At 38.6% G+C, this 21,702-nt stretch overlaps 1 protein-coding gene across 10 annotated transcripts in view; it reads left to right on the top strand.

Moving 5' to 3' along the window:
* The first annotated feature begins 1,656 nt into the window (after positions 1-1,656).
* HECTD1 (HECT domain E3 ubiquitin protein ligase 1) overlaps positions 1,657-21,702 on the top strand; it is a 58,545-nt gene continuing 38,499 nt past the window's right edge. For all 10 annotated transcript variants that reach the window (XM_027878760.1, XM_027878755.1, XM_027878753.1 and 7 more), the window contains exons 1-4: positions 1,657-1,750; positions 3,815-4,097; positions 18,882-19,116; positions 19,865-20,092. In XM_027878760.1, the coding sequence (XP_027734561.1) occupies positions 3,958-4,097; positions 18,882-19,116; positions 19,865-20,092 (603 nt within the window). In that variant the 5' untranslated portion in view covers positions 1,657-1,750; positions 3,815-3,957. The remainder of the gene's footprint in view (positions 1,751-3,814; positions 4,098-18,881; positions 19,117-19,864; positions 20,093-21,702) is intronic.

The following is a 21,702-nucleotide window of genomic DNA, read 5'->3' as shown; positions in this document are numbered from 1 at the left end:
CATGATGTTGTACTCCTACTTTAAATCCATGATTTGTATTCTTTGCATGTACACTATTTAAAATTTTGGTTTTGCTCCTAAATTGAGCTGTATTTTTATACCCTCATCTTCTTTATAGATAATCATGTATCTGTCCAGACACCTGAACTAGAAAATGTACCCTACATGAAAAGAGTGAAACACTTGTTTGATTGCAAAGGTTTTGGTCTTTACAATTGAAAATTGGGATTTACTTTTGGTCTGAAGAAGAAATTCATAATATTTTTTTAACTGAAACCTTCCTTCATGATAAGAAGCAAATGAAACTGTTCTAGCACCCTGTAATAGGAGTGAGGTCACTTAACAGATGCAGTTCTCAAAAGTTTGGCCTAATTCTGCTGCTTCTGCACTGGTGAAAGTGAAAGAAGACCAAGCTCCTAAATTTAAATATTGCCGACTCAGTCTTCCTACTGCCTGGTGTCCTTAACTTTAGGCATATAAGAAGTCTTCTGGACCTCTGAAGGACAAGCACAGGCAAAGGATATCCACATAAATCTTGTCAGGGCTGAAACAAGTGGCAGTTAGGAGAGACATAATACGGTGAGACAGAAAGGCTACGCTGCCTTAAAAATCAGAAATAGAGACAAAAGAACTACTGTTCTTGTGTTCTGAAAAAACTCTGCACCAATAAAGATAACACTTTCTAGAGGTGTTACTACAACATCGAACAATAAAAATTTTGCATTTGGCAAGTTTTAATCAAGCATAAGTGATATTGCTTTTTTGTTCAGTGTGTAGTTTTAGTCTCCTAATTACAGGAAATGTCTATGAGGTAGGTAAGAGTGACATTCAAATGTACAATAATCTTATTTACTGTACTTATATTAATAGGCTTAAATTCCTTTGAAAAACATGTCATCTTACAGAGAAGGAAATTATTTTGAAGATCCTTTGCTTTTAGTCCATTTTCAATTTATAGCAGCTTGCTTCCTTTAATTTTGATTATATGCAAGGTAACTGCATAGCGTTTTGCAGAATGTTTGGCCGGGGACTACTCTACCGCAGAAGGTGTCTCAAGCTATACAACACAGGCGCAGCACTTCAAACTCACTACTGGGTAAGGGCAACTTAAGATCTCTGCTTTGGAAGACCCAGAACTGCGATGTTTAAACCTGCTCACCAGACCCCTTTAACGGAGGCGCTGGAGGTGGATCAAAGCGTTTTCAAGAGTGGCCCCTGCAAAGTACAAAACTCCCCCGCCCACATAAATGCAAAGAACTGAAGTAAATAAACAGAATACGGCAAGAAATAAAACGACCTGCAAACCATAAAAAAATAAATCCCGATGCAGCCAGGGAAAGGCCTCCCGAGGCGTGGGGGGCTCCGCTGGGCAGGCCGCGACCAGGGCGCTCTTGGTCCCCGCTGCCAGCTCCGCAGCGGCGGCCCGGGGCGGGAAGGAGCAGTCCCGGCCTTGCCCCGCTGGGAGCGGCTCGACACCACAGCCCGGCCGTGAGGGGCCGCTCCCGCCGTGAGGGGCCGCTCCCGCAGCGCCCCCAGCGGCCGCCGGGCCGGGCCGGGCCAGGCTGGCTCCGCTCCGCCCCCCGACGGCGACTCCTGCCCCGCCCCGCCCCGCCCCTCCCGCGCCGGGCGGAGCGTCATGGATGCCGCTGGCCGCCTGCCGCGGGGCTCGGGCCGCCGCCGCGCCGCTGCCCCGCTCTCGGCGCGGCGCTGAGTAGGGTCGGCTGCGGCGAGGAGGCTCTGGGAGGCTGAGGTGAGCGGCGGGGACGGCGCGGGGCCTGTCCCGCCGGCGCCGGGCAAACGGCGCCTTTCGCGGGCCGCCAGGCCGGGTCACCCTGCGCGGCCTGCGGCTCGCCGGGAACTCGAGCGGCGCTGCCCGGGCCTGGCGGGCCGGTGCCGGCGGGCCCGGACGGAGCGGGCCGGAAGGCGGCGGGAGCAGGGAGGTCTGTGCGGGGGGCCGGGGGCAGAGCGGACGGTGCTGCCGGGAAGCCCCTCACACCACCGGGTGCCCCGTGCGGGGGCGGCGGGGAGGGGGAGGCGGTGCCTGCCCTGCCCTGCCCTGCCCGGGTGACGCCGTGTGGGGACGGGGCCCGAAGCCCCGAGCGGGCCCGGGGCCGCCTGGTGAGTGTGAACAGGCCCAGGCGGTGCGGGGGGAGCGGGGCTGGGCCTGGCCCCGCTCCGGGGCGGCTCTCCTGGGAGCTCCGTTTTCCGGAGACGCTTCCGTCTAGCTGGAGCCCGTCTGGGGTCTAAGGACAGCAGGTGCCCGTGCTGAACTTACACCACTTTTCACTGTCTCTCTTAATGTTCTTGTTTCTCTCGCTATCACCCATTTCCCCGCTCCCCTGGAACTAAAGATTTAGTCGCCTTAAGGAGAGGTACTATATTTGAAATACAGTCCGACTTTTACTGGCTGAAAGTAGTTTTATATAGTGTTGGTGCAGAAAATACAGTCTGTAAACAGCTCAGAGGATCACAGGCATGGGTTAAAGCACAGAAATTTAATTTACTAACATTAAATTACTTTTTAGAGTAAGACAATATCAAATACGTAACTGGCAAGCAGTAATTGAGTGATTTGTAACATTATGGCCCTAAATTACATAAAAATCCTGTTTGCCATACTTTTGTCACATCTTTGAGTTCAAAGCGATTGTGAAAGAGTACTGCTGATCCAATGTGTGTTTCTCCATGTAATGCTAATTTCTGATTCCCTTTCATAGACGTGCCCTTGATGGAGTTATTTTTTAACTATTAACTCGTTAGCAGCAAGTAAACAAGTAGGCAGACTTTGTCCAGATCAAGCTTCTCCCTCACACACCACCTCCCCCCAGTTTGTGAGGACACTGTTGGCATTTGATATTTACCTATGAGTTTGATAAACTAACTCTATTTCTAAAAGCTATATTTTTAAAAAAGATTTTTTTTCCTTATGTGTTTTGTTTGGATAAATTGTTTTGTAACCTTTTAGTTTTTCTATGAAAATAGTCATGTTTACTGTGTTATGCATGGAAGGTGAATTTGACTCTTTGTTCGTAAAAAAATAAAAAACAAACATGTAGATCAACAGTATCTTAGCATTTTAAAGGGACTTTTTTGGTCTTCAGCTTGTATGTACAACTGTGGCATTTGGCCAGCAAATAATTTTGTTTTCCTTATATGTACGTGAATTATTTGAATTACTCACTACATTAAAAAAAAAAAAAAGGAATTAGGTAATTTTTTAAAAGGAAGTCCAAACAACCCGACAAACTCCTAGCTCCTGAAAATTGAAGTGATTATTATGTTGTCTTTTTTTATTCTTTGATATAAAAAGACTATTTTTCTTATGCTTGAATACTGTTTTAAAAGGTAAAGGATTCATAAAACGCTTTCAAGGGTTCTGCAAGTCTGTAGTTACACACCTCAGTTTTTTCTTTTGTGGATTTCTATTTAAAACGTGAAATTTGTTGTCTTACTATATTTGAATACTTTAGTGAGGAGGTAATACATCTCTCAGAAAGTTGAACACCTTATAATAAAGTGATATTAAAGGGAAGGGGATGGGCAAAACATCACTCTCTTAGCTTTGAGAATACACAGAAGGGTTAAGCACAATTTTTCTAGTCTTAATTTTGAGTTATCCTCAAAACAGAACAAACTCATTCCTGTTTACTTATAAACTTGAAAAAAACCAAACTTTGCTGTTAAAATATGTGGAAATTTTCTTAATGTCAGCCCCAAAATATGCTATACATTTTAGACAGAAGCAAATACAGAAAGTTTAACAACAAGATTGCGATGATGATTGACGATTACTTTTTTTACCTTTTGTTTTTAGGTGAAAACTGCAAAAGCGTGAGGCTGACTGAAGAGAGAAATTAATTGTGCTGAAGTTAGTCTGGCTTGAACAATTAAAGGAAATTTTTGGTACTTTTTAATTTAAGTGGAAGTGGCTTTTTTTTTTTACAAAAAAAGAACACCATGGCAGATGTGGACCCAGACACATTGCTGGAATGGCTACAGATGGGGCAGGGAGATGAAAGGGATATGCAGCTGATAGCACTGGAACAGCTATGCATGCTACTTCTGATGTCAGACAACGTGGATCGCTGTTTTGAAACGTAAGTAGTCTTGGCTTTCCTTTATGGGATGTTATTTTCCTCTTTTGGTAGCTGAATATTATATTTAACATTCGTAGAAACTTTCAGCCTTAAAAATGTTTTTACAGACTGAACTTCAGTTTAGATCACTGAAACGAAGAGTTCCTGTTAATGCCATGTGAAGTTCCTTTGTCTGATTAAAAACAGTGTCCTTTGAGTGATACCAGTGCCTGTTCTGACATATGAGCCTATTTCAACTCTTAATACATTTCTTTAATTTAAACAATGTGGAAATCTTGTGTGTGGATTTTTGTGTGGTGGGGTTTTTTTTGGTAGTGAAAAACTTTTATTTGCATTAGGACTATAATGATCACCTGGATATATGTTAGCATATTTTGCCCCTTCTTTGAAGCATGTTGCTTGTTCATGCCATGCTCCTTCTCAACTGCATTTGTGCATGACATGTAGCGCAGTCCCTGCACTCGCTCTTTGGTATATTTCTCACAGCCCAAAACTCTGATGTAATCACTCCTGTTACTTAATAGTGTTGTTGTGCATATGTTACATGACTTTCTTTGAGGACCCAGACTAGTTTGGAAGGAGGTAGCAGAAGTGTAAACAACCACAACTTTTAAATCTCATATATCTCACTTTGTTTGCTTCTTCAGTTCTGATCTTGATTCTCTTGCCTCTCTACCATGTTTTTTTTCATTGCTCTCACTTTCTTTTGCATAGTAGAGTATGGCTGGTGTATTTCTGATACATCCTCTTTTTAGGTTTAGAAGCGTTTAAGAAGGTAGCTGTTTGTTACACTGTTTAGTTTAGTAGCTCTGAAGTAAACAGTTTTCAGACTTATCTCTTAAAAACGGTTCTCTTTCGTGACCGCATTTATTACAGAAAATGCAAAATTCTTACATCTGTAAAATTTGGATTTGTAGTAGTTATATAACAGTGAGAACAATTTTGTAGAGTGCATTAAAATTTGAAATTGCCTGTTCTTGGCCTTGGTGAGCTGATGGGTAAAATTTTGACTTGGAAGAGACTTATGAAGCAGAATGGATCTCCCTGCAATATCTGCCCTCATAGTACTGATACTGAGCAATGTGTTTGCAGCCTCAGACTTTCCTGTTGTAGAAAAGAATTTGTTACTTCAGAGTGAATTTTTCTTATGATTCTAGGTGAATTGCTTGCTTCAGAATATTCAGAAATAGAATTAGGCATAAGCGTTTTTAAAATTATCTTCTGAGTATTTGAGAATCAGGAATGAAATACCAACTTTTAAAATACAAACCGGTTGTGGGTTTTATGAATCTTATTTAGAACAGACTTTCATTTCCATATAAATGAATCAAATAGCCCAAGCGCTTTTTTTCTTAGATAATGAACGCTCTATTACTGCACTGTTGTGGTTCTAAAGTTATTTTTTATGTCTAAAAGAAAGAACAGTTAAAATACCATTTGGCATTTTAATTTTTGTTTTGAGCCTTGATATAATTTAATGTAACTGATCTTCTAGTGTTTGTTTCTTTTACTGTTGTAAGTTTCACTCAAAAATAAGAGAATAAGGTGTAAACTGTGGAAAAGTTAACAAGGTTGAAATGATATTACAACAAAGTTAAAATTGATGCTTTTGATTGGCTCAGTGAATATACTGAAGTGTGTGATGTGGTACCTCAGTCTTTGGTGAGCTGACACGGTAGCTCACTACCTTCAAAAGGGACAGCTGCCTCTTCCCATCTATCACCTACCGTTTTTATTCCTCACAACCATACTCTTGCTTCATGCTGCTGTTAGGGCTTACTGGACTCCTAATTCACTGAAAGAGCAAGCTGCTCTTCAAACCTGCTGAAGAAGGTGGTTGGTTTCCTGCTGTTAGTTTTCTGATTGTTACTTTTCTGCTGAAGATGGTTAGTTTTAGAACCGGAGGTAGAACTACAGAATTGGAAATATGGGAGAAGCAAAGAAAGGTATACAGTCTTCAGTGGAGAACTTCTCAGTGGATTGTCTCAGGTGCTTGTGGTATCCCAGCTGCATTTCAAGGCAAATTTATGTATTTTGAAAGTCTGTTAGAAATAGATGATGTCTTGAAAAGCAATTTAGAGTTTTTCCAAATGACAATTCAAACAGTCAAAATTGTCATGTGCTGAGAGAGTGTAACTAAAATGATACATGGATAATATTTTATAGTTACTTTTCAGCTGTGTTTTTAAAGGAATTTTTTTACAAGGTTTTTTTTCATTTTGCTAAGCAAGAACAGCATTCCCAAATTCTTGGATGCTGTGCAGATGTTCTTTCAAGATCTTGGAATTGTTTATTGCTATTAATTATATATTAACAAAACTTGAAAATTTTTCATCTGTGGAGTTCAGCAACTGAAAGGCAGAAGTGTGGACTTTTAAAACAGTTTCTTAGAGAACAAAATGGAGTGTTTTTCAGGGATCAGTTAAGTATCAGTCCACTTTTATGCAAGAAGTTATTTGCTTATGTGACATGGAGCTAAGCTCATCGTTTTAGTGGAGTACATGTGGTGATTAAAAGCTGTGTATTGTGAGGACTGGCAAAGCTGTGCAACAAAGACACAAAAAATATTGACAGGTATGCACTTTCTCTAAAAGCATAACACTGTTTCTGGGCTGATATCTTAAGGAGTTAAGGGCAATACACAATCTCACTTAGTGAAGAAAGCATGAAGTTGGAGGAGGAAAAAAACCTATTGAAATGTTGGATTCAAAAATTTTGAACGTCATTATTGCAGTAAAGTAGGAGGGTTACTTTGCAGTCATATTCTCAAGGAAATGTTGTATTTCAAAGCTAACAATTTGCTTCTGTACAAGAGTAGTGAGTATTGAAACTAGTGTTTCAGATCAACTTAAAAAGGGAAGCAAGCACGAGTGTACGGTATTTTGTAATGTTCTTGCACAGTTCTAGCAGCATCATAGCAGATTGTGGGGTATGCAGCCCATTAACAACAGGTAGTGCTGCCAAACAGCTGACATTTCTTTACTTCTTCCCAGATTTACATAGTACATCCAGTTAAATTATTTTGGAAGTTACTCATATGTTAACATAACAAAAATTAGCAGCATATTCATCTTCTGGTGATAATGAGTCACAGACACTGCTAGTCAGTTAGCATGAAGAGTGGCTAACAATTTACCAGCAGCAAAAGCCAGTAGCTTGAACTACAGAAACTTAATGAATGAGGAGAAATGGTTCTGTTAAATAGCTGAACTGGAGTAAAATAGCTAAACCAGTTTGATTACAAGTGTTAGTCCCAAATTGTAGTTAAACTGTGTGCTATTAAATCCACTTTAACAGGAGTTTAAGGTATGCATTTTATATAACACAATTGAAATCATGGCGGTTTTTTAGTACTTTAAATTACCTCTAACAATTTAAATGCTAGAGGCTGTTAGTTACAATCTCACATGATTAATATAACCCTTTTCCTTTAAGTTGGTTCAATTTATCTTTTTTCTCCCTGTTTCATTGTTTCACTTTTTTGGTGAAATTAAATTAGAACACCTCTGCTCTGGGCTTTCTGTTGCTATTTTCTTTTCCTGTCTGCCAGAGTAAAAGTACTTAGCAAGCAACATGTTATTTATGCATTTTCCTCAATTACAAAGAAAATTTGTAGAACAAGGCAGTAATATAACAAGTAAAGTAAAACCTTTTTTATACAGCAGATGAAATACAGGCCTTATTAATGCTCAAAGAGAAAGCATGTCTTCTGCTTTGGCTCTTCCCTAAGTCATTTCTGTATATTTAGCATTAACACATTTGGTCTGCAGAAAATTATCGGAGTGAGAGTTATCAGTTCATTTGACAAATAAAACCAAATTGTACAGGGAATCATAACTTAGGATTCTAATGTCTAAAATAAAAATTGTTTTAGTTTATTTTTTAGGTCAAATACATTTGATTTACAATAAACCTTGTTCTTTCCAAATATCTATTCACTGGGGAAAAGGTGTGTATATTTATCTTGTATTTACTAGTGTGTAATGACTAGTGTGAAGAAATTCTAATGAACCAAAGACTATTGATAGGAGGTAGTGAGATGGTTAATGTGGGATAGTTTAGCTTTACCTCCACCTGATTGCTTAAAACTACATTCTCCTGTCTTTATCAGGGTTGTATAACTCCAGTAAATCAAAATTAGATACACAGAGGAAAACAATTTTTCTTGCACAGATAGGGATAGGAATTCAAATTGCTGTTTATCGAGCATGTATTTACAATCTGGGCTGGTTTAAAAGCATCTTGTAATTCAGGCAGCGGTGAAGTGTCCTTTAGCAGATCTAACAATCATGGAAGAACTAACAGGCTGAGAGGGCAGCTCTGTTCTTATCAAGGTGATTTCACATTGCGTGTCCTACAGATTTGCTCGTTTTATTTTTTTTAAGGAAAAAAAAAAGTCAGACCATTGTTACGGTTCTGTGCTGGAGTGCAGCCATGAGTAAATTAGTTGTTAAATTAAGTGTTGTTGTTAACAGTAGATTAGTTTTCATTATTTTAAACTATGCAAAGCATTTGTCCTTTGTTTAGAGTTATTCCTGATTTTTAAGGCTGTTTGGTTGTTGGTTTTTTTTTCCAATTTTAAGAGTTTTTAAAAACTAATGTCTTTCTGGTTGCTTTTTGTAAAATGGGAATTATGACCTCATTGTCACTGGTATTATGGAGATAATTAACCTTGTCTAGTTATTTTGACAATCTTAATGGTTGCAAAGGCCGGAAGGATAGATTAGGTCATCTAGATTGACATCCTCTCTTCTGTCATTGGCCCTTATATTTTACCTGGTTATTACTGGATTGAGCATCTTTTTTGATACAGGCATAATGTGTATCTAGCGCTCTCTGAGAGGGCATCCTACCTAATTTTATCCCCTGTTTTGCTATTTCATCTGCTGTCTAAGTTGTCTTTGTTGTTTCAATTTACTTGTTCTTTTTCGTACGAATTGGCCAGGCTGCTTCATTCTGTGGAGGGCAGTCGTTTTACCTTTTCCTGTTAGATTAAAAGCAAGTACTGTTCTTAGTGTGAATCCACTTGCACATGAAGATCAGCTCTCGATCTTCCTTCCCCTCTCAAGTTCTTCAGTTTACAAGTTTTTCAGAGATATTTTCCAGTGATGCCTTAATTCATGCTGTTTATAGTAGTACATCTGAATTACTGTTAACAGTTAAACATGCCAAGTTTAGTTACAGGCTTCCAAGATGTTGTACAGTAAGTGTGGTTTTAGTTATCTGTTTTCAGAGTTGCTTTCAAGGATATGATTGCTTGCTTCTTAGGTGTGGCTTGGTATATTACCTAGACTAAGATCTGTAACTTGGCATTTGTATGTGTTAAAACACATTTTGTTTAAATGCCTCTGGGTAGTCCAGACAACTGTATAACTCATCACATTGTCACTGTTTACTAGTCTGTAATTTTTAAGATTTTTTTCTAGTAGCATCATCAAGTAGCCTTTTTGTTCAGAGTTTTGTGTGTGAGATAAAATTGAAGTGACCCTTGCAAGTACTATGCAAAACATGAGTGCAGAATTTTAAGGCTTAAAGTTAATGAATTTTTGAAAGAGCCCAGCTCCTAAGAGATTGGGTGAGACCAATAAAAGAGGTGTTACAGGAATTTCAAATAGTGGGCTTCCTTTCTTGCATGACTGTACCAGTCAAGTGACTTCTAATGTTGGCCTCTTCTGGAGAGGTATAGATAGCATAGATGTTAAGCAGATTGCTAATGGGGAAGTGGAAGTTTTCTTGTTAAAGTCAGTTCTCTTTTTGAGCACCTGGAAATGAAGCAGAAGCTAGTGGGCTGATGTGCATATTTAGGCACATATACAAAATCATGCGTTTTGTTTTAATTGCTTATTTCCTTTTGAAATGTTAAGACATGTAATGTGTATTTGAAGCATTATCTGTTTGCGCAATTGCGGTTGCTACTAGTGGAAGTCATAGGCAGTAAAACCTGTAGTTTCAAGTTCTTTTATTTGTTCAGCAAAATATTTACAGAATGCTGAAGACAGGAGAAAAAACATATGTTTTTTCTGAGGTATGGCATAATTTTTATAATACACTGAAAAATGCAAAATGCATCCCAACACATCCTTTGTAAATTCAAGAGCAATGCTAATGATAATTTATTTAGAAATATAGAAGTTATCTAGGCTGTAGAAGCTTTCTGTTTCCTTTTTTTTAAAATTTATTTTTCATTTTACACAACTGATGTTTATTGAATGTGTAGTTGAATACTTATGTGTTCCCCACAAATAGTGAATGCTTCGAAGAGGGTTCAGCTCTGTCATTTATTTAGCTCAGAGAAGTTTTAAAGTATTTTTAAATGTCAAATTTGAATTCCAAATTGATTTATTTTAATTTCTAATGTGGATTTTTCTGCTGGAGTAGATACCGGATGGAATTTGAAAATCTCTGTCTTAATTTTATTGGCCTGAGCTATGGAATTGAGAGTAGAGATTTGGAGTTGTGAAAGTTTTAATACTTTGTAATTCTGGTAAAAGTTCCTAAATTAGCAGGTAATTTTTAGTTGCTTCTTTTTTGTACCTTTAAATGTAGTATGGTATGTCAAAAGTCTTATACATAAGTAGATTTTTTCTAGACTTCATTTGTTCTGTAACAGTATTACACTAAAACAGTGCACAGTATGTTTTGGAAATGGATCCAGAAGAATACACACAGGCAGTGCAGGTGTGTGAGCAGTTCTCTTGTGGATGATCTTGATTTCTCTGGTGTTGGTTTTAGTTCATGCATAGAAACAAAATGGTCTTAGAGCGAAAGAAACAATGAGGGAAAGTCGGAGATCTCCCATAGAACTACAGAAAGGAAAAACAATCATTAAGCAAAAATGAGTTGAAATTATTATTGCTTTAAGAAGAAATCAGTTGTGGCAGATGTTCTTTAAAGTTTCAAAGTTGTGTGACACATTGTAGTAAACATAAACTTGTATATTTTTCCTCAGAAACAGTTACTAATGAGAATTGGCTTCAGTATTTTAGTTTTCCTTTGAAATTATTATATATTAAGTAGGGTAAACACATGTAATTCCTTGTTTTCCCACTTTTAACTGGTCTCAGCATATGGTATGCATTAAAGATCCAGCACTAGTGCTGGCAGGCAGCTGAGCTTGGTTTTCTGCCACAAGTCACATGTCTTGGACCAGGCGCCTGAAGCTGAAGGCTTTGTCACATGCCAGGGGCTCCACATCGAGCATCAGCTGCGTCCAGCAGTTACTCTGGAACTGAGTAACACACCCTTATGTGAGCAGGAGTTGTATTAACTGTTTTGGGGATGAACTGGAGTTGTTCTTTTCCTTCTTTCAGGTTTTGTTTAAGCACAGCAGTAGTCTTCGCAATTATTATTTCTGTTTTAGCTAAGGATTTTAACTGCATTAAAATACAAATTGTAATTACAGAAATGAGTTTACAGTGCCTATTTTTACTTCCTTGGTATCTCTTTACACTGGCAAGCTGTAAAATCAGCTGAGTCACTTCATTAGAGTTTAAGGGATTAGCATTGGCAGGAGCTTACTGCTGTAGCTATTTAAGAATGTTGTATCCCTATGGATATTCATGTTCCTAAAGAGGTGGGTGTGTGTATAAAGGTTCAGAAGTGTGTTAGCATACGGAGTTATGCTGATTATAGTGCTGTAAATTCTGTAGTAATATAATTGTATTGACAAATTTTCGTAGCCTTTCTTGACATCAAGATGATTATGATATTTAGAAAATGTTTTTAGGCCAAGTAATTTTTTTTTTTTTCAGAGGAAGAATGCATATTAAAAGAATTTGGGTATCATGCTCTTTAAAATGTAATCACTAGTTTTGACTCTGGAAGTATGAATCTTATACAGAATTATACAGAATCAGCATTTAAGATGGTTTAGTTCTTGATGTCAGTACTGGGAACAGAGAATGCTCTACTGCCCTAATCTTAATAGATTAGAATATAAATGGTAAATATTGATATGGAATAGTACCTATTTCAGACAAACCTGTCTTCCAGCAAGATCTTGGAACTGGGGTGGGTGGAAGACTTGCAAGACACTAAGTAGCAGAAGCTCTTGTCCTGAGAGTACAGGAGTGAAGTTGGGTGGACATAGAGAATTAAAGTAATTAGCAAGAGATGTAGTGTGTGTTGCAGAGTAACCTCATTAACTTGAAGTCCTTCTTTCATTAAGGAGTAACACAGAGTAACCTCATTAATTCACTAAGTAGTCCCTAATCACTCTTCTGAAGTACACATTTAAAGTACTTTAGGAAGTGCCCGATTTGATGTTAATACAGCTCCCTAGAAATGAAAATCTAAAAATATTTCTTTCATTTTCATCTTCATTAGAAGAAGGACCTAAATAGGAATCTGAACTCTGGAGCTACTGTTTGCTGTTATTTTCTGATTTGAAATAATAAAAACTAAATAGGTTTTTTTCTGTATGAAGGAAAACTCACCACTATCTTTTGGCTTGTTCCACTGCAAAAAAGTTACTGTGAACAGTGATTCTTCTGCTGCAACTTTAAGGATAAACCATTTTTTTTTTGGTTATAATAATTTTTTCTCAGATGCATTACTTTTAATTGATATATGGTCTAGATAAGAGCAAAATGTGAAACCGGTTTTGATATTGGGATGATTTAAGTTCAGAAATTATGCACTTAGCTTTTTTCCCCTCAGTGGCCGTTGATGCCTGCGGTAATGAGAGGTTTATTTGTGTGCTTTTCTCTGAGTAATCAAAAGCATCATCTGTCAGTAGATGGAAGTGTACTAAAAGCTGAACATCGGTTGCTGTCATGTCGCATCAGTTCATTCAGTGCTGCAGTTCTGCCCTTAGCCTCCCTGCTGTCTCAGGAAGTTTTGGCCGCCTTGCTTTTCCCATGTAAACTGTTTTCTAAAAGAGAGTCCCATGTGCAGCCCCTGTCCTTGGTACAGACACTCCTTCAGTGCTTTGCTACCTGTCGAATTACATTTTAATTCTAAACATAGTTTTAGCTGGAACAACACTAAGGTCTATATTAGTAATGGGCCCTAATCTTCCACAGCAAGTATCTGAGGCAGTTTTAGGTCCCTTTGATCTATTTTGGCCTGCCTAAGGAAGCCAGTAAGGATTTACCTTGGAATTATAGTGTATTAGTAATGCATATGTAACATGACTTCTCTGACTCACTCTTTGTTTCTTGCTGGTGTCGACTGTATTCGCTTGCTTGGTGCTTAATTAAAAAGAGAGGTCCTCAGACAGTGCCCTGCTTGGGACCTGTTTGCTAGAATTGCTTCCAGGTGAGCAGTGGATTTCTATTCCCTGTGCTGCCTTTACTTAATGCTGTAGTGCCTTTCCTGGGGACTGGATCGAGTGAAGACTCAAGGACTACTGTGAAAGCCCATTTGCACAATTTTGAAATGTAAAGATCATCCACTGAGTAAGGGCAACACTTTCCTTTTTTTTTTTTTCCTGGTGGTCAACTGCCAGCACACAGAAACTCCCCGTGGAGCTGTGTGAACAGAAGGGGGGGGGTGTAGATTGGGCATTTACTATATGGCTGTGATATCTCATCTCTCATTGTGGGCTGGTGTTCCCACCTACCCCTTCTGATACCTTTTTCTGGCACTGCTCACAGATGCACATTCTTGTCCCTGAAGCAATAGCAGATGCTCATAGTTTCAACCATGAGAGACCCATGTCATAGCTTAGTGTGGATTTGGGGATTAAAGGGTGATCTCTATAAAGCTGACCTGTGTACTTTTGTTTGTATACAGTTGTTGATAGAAAGATTACCCGCAGCATAATGACTGAAGTCCTTCAAAGTGACAGCTGTATGAATAATTATGCTGTAATTATTCTAGCCACCTGTTTGAGAAGACCCTGGCTGGAGCAGTGGGCATGTGTTTGTACACCCAGCTTCTCTGCTATTGCAGGATGAACCATTGATCTAGATTGTGTGAATGATGGAATTGGTCCTTTCTGGTCTCTTGTTGACAGGAACATTAGAGACTGATAAGGCCCGAGTGGACTTCAGCAGGCAAAAAGAATCTGAATTTGTCTATATGGTGTGTGTAGTTTGTATATCTCCAGAGAAGGAGGCTTCATAACCTCTCTGTTTGTAGTTGCCATACCCATCTCAAAGATATTTGAAAAGTCATGGCAGTCAGATTAAGTCCCAAGTTACTGGAAAAAAGGAAATGTACCCATATTTAAAAAGGATAGAAAGGAGGACCTTAGGAACTACTGATCTCCCAGCCTCGCCTTTGTGCATGGGAAGACCATGGAGCAGATCCTCCTAGAAATCCTGCACATGGAAGACAGGGAGGTGATTTGAGACAACCTGCACGGCTTTACCAACAGCAAGTCCTGCCTGACCAACCCAGTGGCCTTCTATGATGGAGTAGCTACATCAGTGGAGAAGGGAAGAATACAAATATCATTTATTTGAACTTCTGTAATGCCTTTCACACAGTTCCTCCCAACATCCTTCTCTCTAAATGGACCAAATATTTTTGCAAATAATGTATCTTCAATTATTACAGAACCAAGGTCAAAGTTTCTTGCAATATGGAGCTCCTGGAGTGAGTCCAGCAAAGGGATGCCAAGATGATTTAGAGGACTGAAGCATGTCACTTATGAGGAAAGGCTGGGGGAGTTGGGCCTGTTTAGAAGAGAAGACTGAGAGGGGACCTCATCAATGTCTATGAGCAGCTTAAGGGAAGGCACCAGGAGGGTGGAGCCAGGCTCTTGGTGGTGCCAAGCTATTGCTTAGACAAGAGGCAATGGACCAAAACTGATCCACAGGAGGTCCCACCTGAATGTAAGGGAGAACTTGTTTACTGTGTGGGTTACTGAGCACTGGAACAGATTGCCCAGAGAGATTGTGGAGTCTGTATCACTGGAAATATTAAAAACACACCTGGCCAAAATCCCACGTAAATGTGCTCCGTGGGGACCCAGCTCAAGCAGAGTTGGACTGAATGACCTCCAGAAGTCCCTTCCAACCTTACCCATCCTTCGAGAAGACAATGCAGTAAGAAGTTCAGAGCTGGCAGTGTGCGAGGCTCAGTCACGATCCTTTGTGTCTAATGACCACAAAGTTGCAATAAGTTGAGGTGGAAAGATGACAATATTTAAAACTTGCAGGGTATGTGTGTGAATGCATTCCTGCCTCCTTACTTGTAAAGGCCAGTCAATTGCATTTATGCCCAGGAAGCTCCTGCTACTGGATTGTTTCACTTAGTTCATCTTATTTATAAGAACTTGCACAACTGGAATACTGTTTAAATTCTAGGAAATAATTTATGTATACTAAGTGGTTTTTTTTTTGTCTTTTCTCAAATTCTTGACACCTGCAAAGTGAAAGATTATCTGAAGGAGCTTGGTCCTGGCTTCTTGAAGATGTGTTTCAGAATTGCTTACAAATATAACTCGATAGTTGTATTTTCATAGAATTATAAAAGATCTGTAGCTGTCCAGAAAAGCTGTTATTATTTATCGGTAGTGAAAAAACTTGTACGCTTGGCTGGCATAGCAGACTTTTTTTTTCTACTGATACCAGTGGAGGTTTGAAATGTTAAAGAACTGTGGTGCTGAGATCAAAGTATAGTAATGTGTTGGCCTGAAATAAGATGTTTGTTCACCAATGCACGCAGCATGAGGAACAAACAGGAGGAGCTCGGAACTTTGGCCCAGTCCCAGAGATTGGACATCACTGAGATAAGTGAAACCTGCTGGGATAAGACCTGTGATTGGAGTGCTCTGTTGGATGGTTACAGGCTCTTCAGGAAGGATGGGCAGGGCAGAAGAGGTGGGATGGGGAGTGGTACTCTATGTATTGGAAGGGTTAGAATGTATGGAGCTCACATTTGGCACTGGTGCAGTTGAGAGACTCTGGGTGAGAATTAAAGGGCAAACATATCATGTGGATGTCATTGTAAGAGTCTGCTATAGGCCTCACAGAGAGGATGATGATACCAACAAATTATTCTTTGAGGAACTAAGGGACACTTCCAAGTCAACTGCCCTTGTCCTTATGGGGCACTTCAACTTGCCAGAAAGTAACTGGGAGTATCACACGGCTGGTACAACCTGGGATAGAAGATTGCTAAAACACTTGGATGACAACGTTATGGAACAGGTCCTTTATAAAGTTTTTCTGCTAATCTTTTAGATGGTATAGTCTAGCTCTCACCATTCTAGTTAGTATAACTGAAACCCCCCAAATATATAAAAAACCGCAAAGACAGACTGTTAAAAGAAATGAACATCAAGTACGTAGAGGTTGAAGGAGCTTGAAAGAATTTTCCTGAAAGGTCTTGTTAAAATTAAATCAGTGACTGTTTTCAGAAACCATGTTTTTTCAGAACAAGGGAAGTTCTTAATATTGCTGCTTTTATAGAAATTCGGTGTGCATTACTGTAGTCTACAAAATTAGCTACGTCTGGGTGGCTTTTTATTTCAAGAACCAAGCAATTCCCACAGGTCAGATGTGTGACAAGTCTAGAGTTTCTTCCTGAAACCTTATGATAAAACTTGGTTTCCTTATTGGAGGACTGGAAACCATTCCTCTAAGTCATAAAACGCATGTCCTGACAGTAAGTGGAGGTTATTTACCTCCTGATTGAAAAAGTGTGGTCTCTGATTAAAGTAACTAGGGGTTCTGGCAAAAAAAAACAAAAACAAAAAAACCAAACCAAAAAACAAATCTAAACAAACTACAATCCCTTAGGTTTTTGCTAGAGAGCTGTAGTATTATAAGAGCAGCTCTGCTGATACAGTGCACTAGCATTTGTGTGCTGACAAAAAATTTAATATAAATGAACTGGTCTTAGTAACTTTGTATTTTTGCTGTGTCTGCTGACTAGGTGTTTTAAGGACAAGAACAGATTTCTTCCAAATTTTCAAATTTGCATTTTCAGAAAATATAACCAACTTCCATTTGAGCTGTGTCTCTATGAACTGTTAAATCCTAGAAAAAAAATGTAAATTTTAGATTTGCTGAGTGTGGCTTTGAACTCTGCTGCTGTCTTTGGACATCTAAGAGAAATGGTTTACTATTCTTGCTAGAATTAAAATAGAGACAGTGGAGCTCCCTACTTTTCGCCTGATTATACATGTGTGGGTTTGGTTTGTTTGAGGCTGTTAAAGATTTGTGTTTATTGGATTTTTTTTTCTTTCAATGTGAAGTTGGAAGAACACTGTTCATAGCGATGTTTGTGTTCTGTCAGGGGTTGCGTAAAATTCAATATAAAAGATCCAACACCAGAATACTTGAACATTGTCCAGGTAGCATTGTTCACTTTAAATTTTATGTGCTGAAATGCTTCTTGTACCACTGTACTCATCTAATAATGAGGACAAATTTCAGACTTTTTCCCCCAGTGGATAATGCCTTTAAAATGCCAATTTACCGTATAAACTTTTCTTAAAGATGTACAGTCAAGTAGCAGATTTTTTAAGAACAACAGATAGTATAGGCTGGATAGCCTAATACAAGTTTTACTTACATGATTGGACTTTATTGAAACTTCTCTTATTTATTTGTCATTAGGGATCATTGGGTAATGTACTTATTTTTCAGGCAGTATTATTAATTGCTTCATAAAGAGTGGTCAGATATTCAAGGAAACCATTAGCATTTTGCTGTCCCAGGAGTTGGTGCCTTTTATGAGTCACTGCATGCCAGATGGGATACTGAATGACCTGTGAGTCTTCAGAATGATTCATCAACAAGTACCTCACCTGTCTTCCAGACCAAAAACCATGTCATTCTTTCTTTTTCGGATTTAGAAAAGTTTTCGGCTGTCATTTGAAAACCAAAGCCTTACTTGAAGGAGAAGTTGCAATATTTACTTTTTGTCCACTTAGTCTCGTCTCCTGCATCTAGGGTTGAGGTACTGGTTATTTTGACTGTCACAGCATATATTCCCTTCACTTAATCCCCCACCATCACCTTGGGAGTCTTTTACCGCTGCAGTGAGCCATCATTATGTTGTTATTTATAGCTAAGTAAATATACTACTGGAAGATAAACTGAGTTAAAGGATAGGTCTGTGTCTGAGAACTTTTGATTCAAATCAGTCTGAACCACGACTATGAAAAGTAATTATTTTGGTTTATATTCTGTTATATCAGAGGGATACAAGAAGGACCATTGCAGCTTGCTTATATTGTTTTGAAGTTGTGGGGATGTTGTTCAATGTGCAGACTCACAATGAAAAGGAGAGCCAGATGCTACCGAGGCAATGGATATGGAGAGAAAATGCAATAGAAACAAGCTGAATTAATTAAATATATTCTCAGTATGATTAAGGGGAAAAATGAGACACGGGTGGGGAAGGAGACTGAAATAGGATAAAAAGACAAGGGAAATAACATAGAGAAGGACCACTCAATTAAATTGTTTAGCAAAACCAAAATCTTTAGTCTTTGTATAAACATAAAATTTCTAGTAGCTATTAATCATCATGAACCTTGAAGCTCTGTTAAAGAAAAAAATGCGTTCTGTTTGGTGATGTGAAGTTAATTCCTAAAATAAATTCCCAAGAAGATAATTTTTTTCCTGTAAGATTGTAAAATTTCATGAATATTTTTTTCTGCTGACTTCTTCCTCTAATACAACAGCTTTTCAGATTACCAGTTTGAATTTTTGTATGTGTCTGTGAGATGTGATGTTCTAAAGGAATGCTCTGAAGCAATTATAAGCTAGTTGAGCAAATCATGTGTCCGTGGAAAGCTTTAATGTGCTAATGTGAAATTGTATGAAATAATGTAGAGAAACTGGCACAACATAATAATGAGTTGTGGTTTTATTCCTGCAGATGTCCTCCTCGAACTTTTTTGCCAGCACTGTGCAAAATTTTCCTTGATGAAAGTGCTCCAGACAATGTACTTGAAGTAACAGCTCGTGCCATAACGTATTATCTGGATGTGTCGGCTGAGTGCACCCGTAGGATTGTGGGAGTGGATGGAGCTATCAAGGCACTTTGTAATCGTTTGGTAGTTGTTGAACTTAACAACAGAACGAGCAGAGATTTGGCTGAGCAGTGTGTGAAGGTACGTATACCTAAGAACCTCTTGTTTTTAAGGAGGAACTGGATGTATTGAAAAAGAAACAAAAATGTATTAGAAGAAAGTTTTCCTGTTTATCTTGTATGACTAGACTGCTATTAGAATGCTAAGGGCTACTTCTGTGCTAAAAAGGGAATGAAGAATGGCTCCAGATTCTGATAAATTACCTATTGCAAAAAAATTGTCTGCCTCCTCTTCAATAGCACTAGACACAGTGTGAAGTTTTCAGAAAGATTTCCAATACCCTTAAAATCTCTCATTTAAAGTGTAACTCATGGCCACGTGGTAGCATACAGCTGGAGTCCTTGGTTACCACGGCATCAGAATTTATGCATGTATTTCTGATTTACTAGTTCAGTCTACTTGGAAGTGCATCACTGGAGTAACGGTGCTCTTGAAAGTTTCAGAACTCTCAGTTGTGTGTTATCCCAAGACTTAATTTTCCCAGGATAAGATATTATCTAACTATCTTCATGAACACCTGTTATGACATGCTGTTGGGGGGTGTTTTCTATTCACTCCTGTATTTTTGAAAAAAGCTCTAACTACTAACTACTAGAGTACTTGAGACTTTGGCTATTTCTGGGTGTTGAGGAATAAAGGGGTTTTTATTTTTACCTGTTGTTTCATTTTCTTAACCAGTTCTGTAGATGAATATAGACGTCTGAGTATGAGTATAAATAACTGATTTTTTATGTATACTTGATTCAAATTAAATATCATTTTGTCGTAGGTGTTAGAATTAATCTGTACACGTGAATCAGGAGCTGTGTTTGAAGCTGGAGGATTGAACTGTGTTCTGACATTCATTCGTGACAGTGGACACCTTGTTCATAAAGATACTTTGCATTCGGCCATGGCTGTAGTATCCAGACTCTGTGGCAAAATGGAGCCTCAGGATTCTTCATTAGAGATCTGTGTGGAATCACTGTCTAGTTTATTAAAACATGAAGACCATCAGGTAATGTTGGCTCAATGTTCTGTGAATTTAACTTTTGTTATGTTTAATAAATGGATGACTAGGTAATTATTTTAGTCTCGCCAATTGTACGTCTACGTAGTTATATATGGATGTTACGATAGTTTCCTTTATAGTTGTTATGAGAAGAGGATAAAAATACTGCTTAGCATTTGACTCCAAGCGCTATTGTTTGAATATAATCTTATTTAGCCTCTGAAAACTTTATTGAAAAATACCTTATAACTTTCAGTGCATTTCGAGATACTTCCTAAAGTAATTATTGTTCTATGACTGCACCTCAATCGCTACTAAGTTTGGCATAAGTAAGAGACAAAAATCAATTTGGTTCATTTTTCTTTTGCCAGACTAAGAGAAGCAATAAACTGTTTCCCAGTTTATAAGGTGTTTGAAAAAAGCAGTTGCTGGGGCTGTTGGACATGTGAATGAGTGTTCAGATCAACTTAGCTGTTTAGCAGTTAAGCTTAAAGATAAGTGGGTTTAAGACTGGAGTAACCCAGATGATGAGTAAATCTGTACTGGTATCCTTGAGAAATGTCTCATGCATGAAACAAACCTCGGGATTACAGTGGATGCTGATGTGTATTATTGATTTGTCCAGTAATGTCCCTTATAAAGTTTTGTTGCTCCCTAGCTCATCGTTTTACGCTTTTGGGTTTGGTTACTTTTTGTGTGGGCTGCCAGTTAGTAACACAACTTGAGGGAGTAGTTCTGAGCAGATGAATGTGGCCCCAAGAACAGCTTATCCGTAATTTTTTTTTTTACCTTTCTGCTAAACTTGCCATGTGGGAGAAGAAATGTAAATACTTTTCACAGTACTCTTTTGCTTTGTAACCTGAGGCCACTAATGCAGTGTGTTAAATAGGTAAACCTTTCCTGTGTATTTCTGACAGCTGTTATGGTAAAGATCCATGAAGTATATACAAATTACATAAGGGTTGATGGAATTGTTTATCTGTACCATCAAAGAACTGGAGCAAAAGGCCAGAGGACATGAGCAGTGACTATCACAAGTTAAAGAAAAAAGTTGCTTGCAAAAGAGCACTAATAAATCAGAATGCTTGGCATGCACAGGCTGTGCCAGAAATTTGCAAACTTAATGGAGATTTGAAATTTTATCTTTGTGAAGTCTGGTTCATACTCTAATCATGTTCTGTGTGTTGATGAGCAGCTGTCTTTAAGCTCTTGATATGTGATAGCTGGCAATCATTTTGAAAATGGACTGTGCTATGAGTTGACATTTTAGGGAATAAGAGCTGTAGTAATTTAGGGTTTGGTAGAGAATAGGTTTTGTGATTAGTTTGGGGTTTTTTTGTAGTATTTCTTGACATCAATCTACAAAGATCTACAGATCTTTGAAGGGAAATGTGCCTGAAGCAGCTTATCTTGATATGCCTATGCAAACCTGATCTGAAAGATGGGGAGACCCTTTTAGTGCATCGAGGAGAGAGATAAAGGCAAAGCCTTCCTTTCTTTTCAGTGTTGACATGAAAAGATGTTGGCTGCTTTCCTGGGCAGTTGGCCAGCGGTATTTTTTTACTGAATTGTTAAAAGGATCATCAGTAAAGCCTTATTTCCACAGTGTCACTGTT

The sequence above is a fragment of the Empidonax traillii genome, unplaced genomic scaffold, assembly GCF_003031625.1.
Source record: "Empidonax traillii isolate 1590-97213 ecotype Southwest subspecies unplaced genomic scaffold, ASM303162v1 scaffold45:size3623477, whole genome shotgun sequence".
Lineage (NCBI taxonomy): Eukaryota > Metazoa > Chordata > Aves > Passeriformes > Tyrannidae > Empidonax > Empidonax traillii.
Note: the sequence above shows the minus strand (reverse complement) of the source record. Positions and strands in the feature narration are given on the sequence as shown.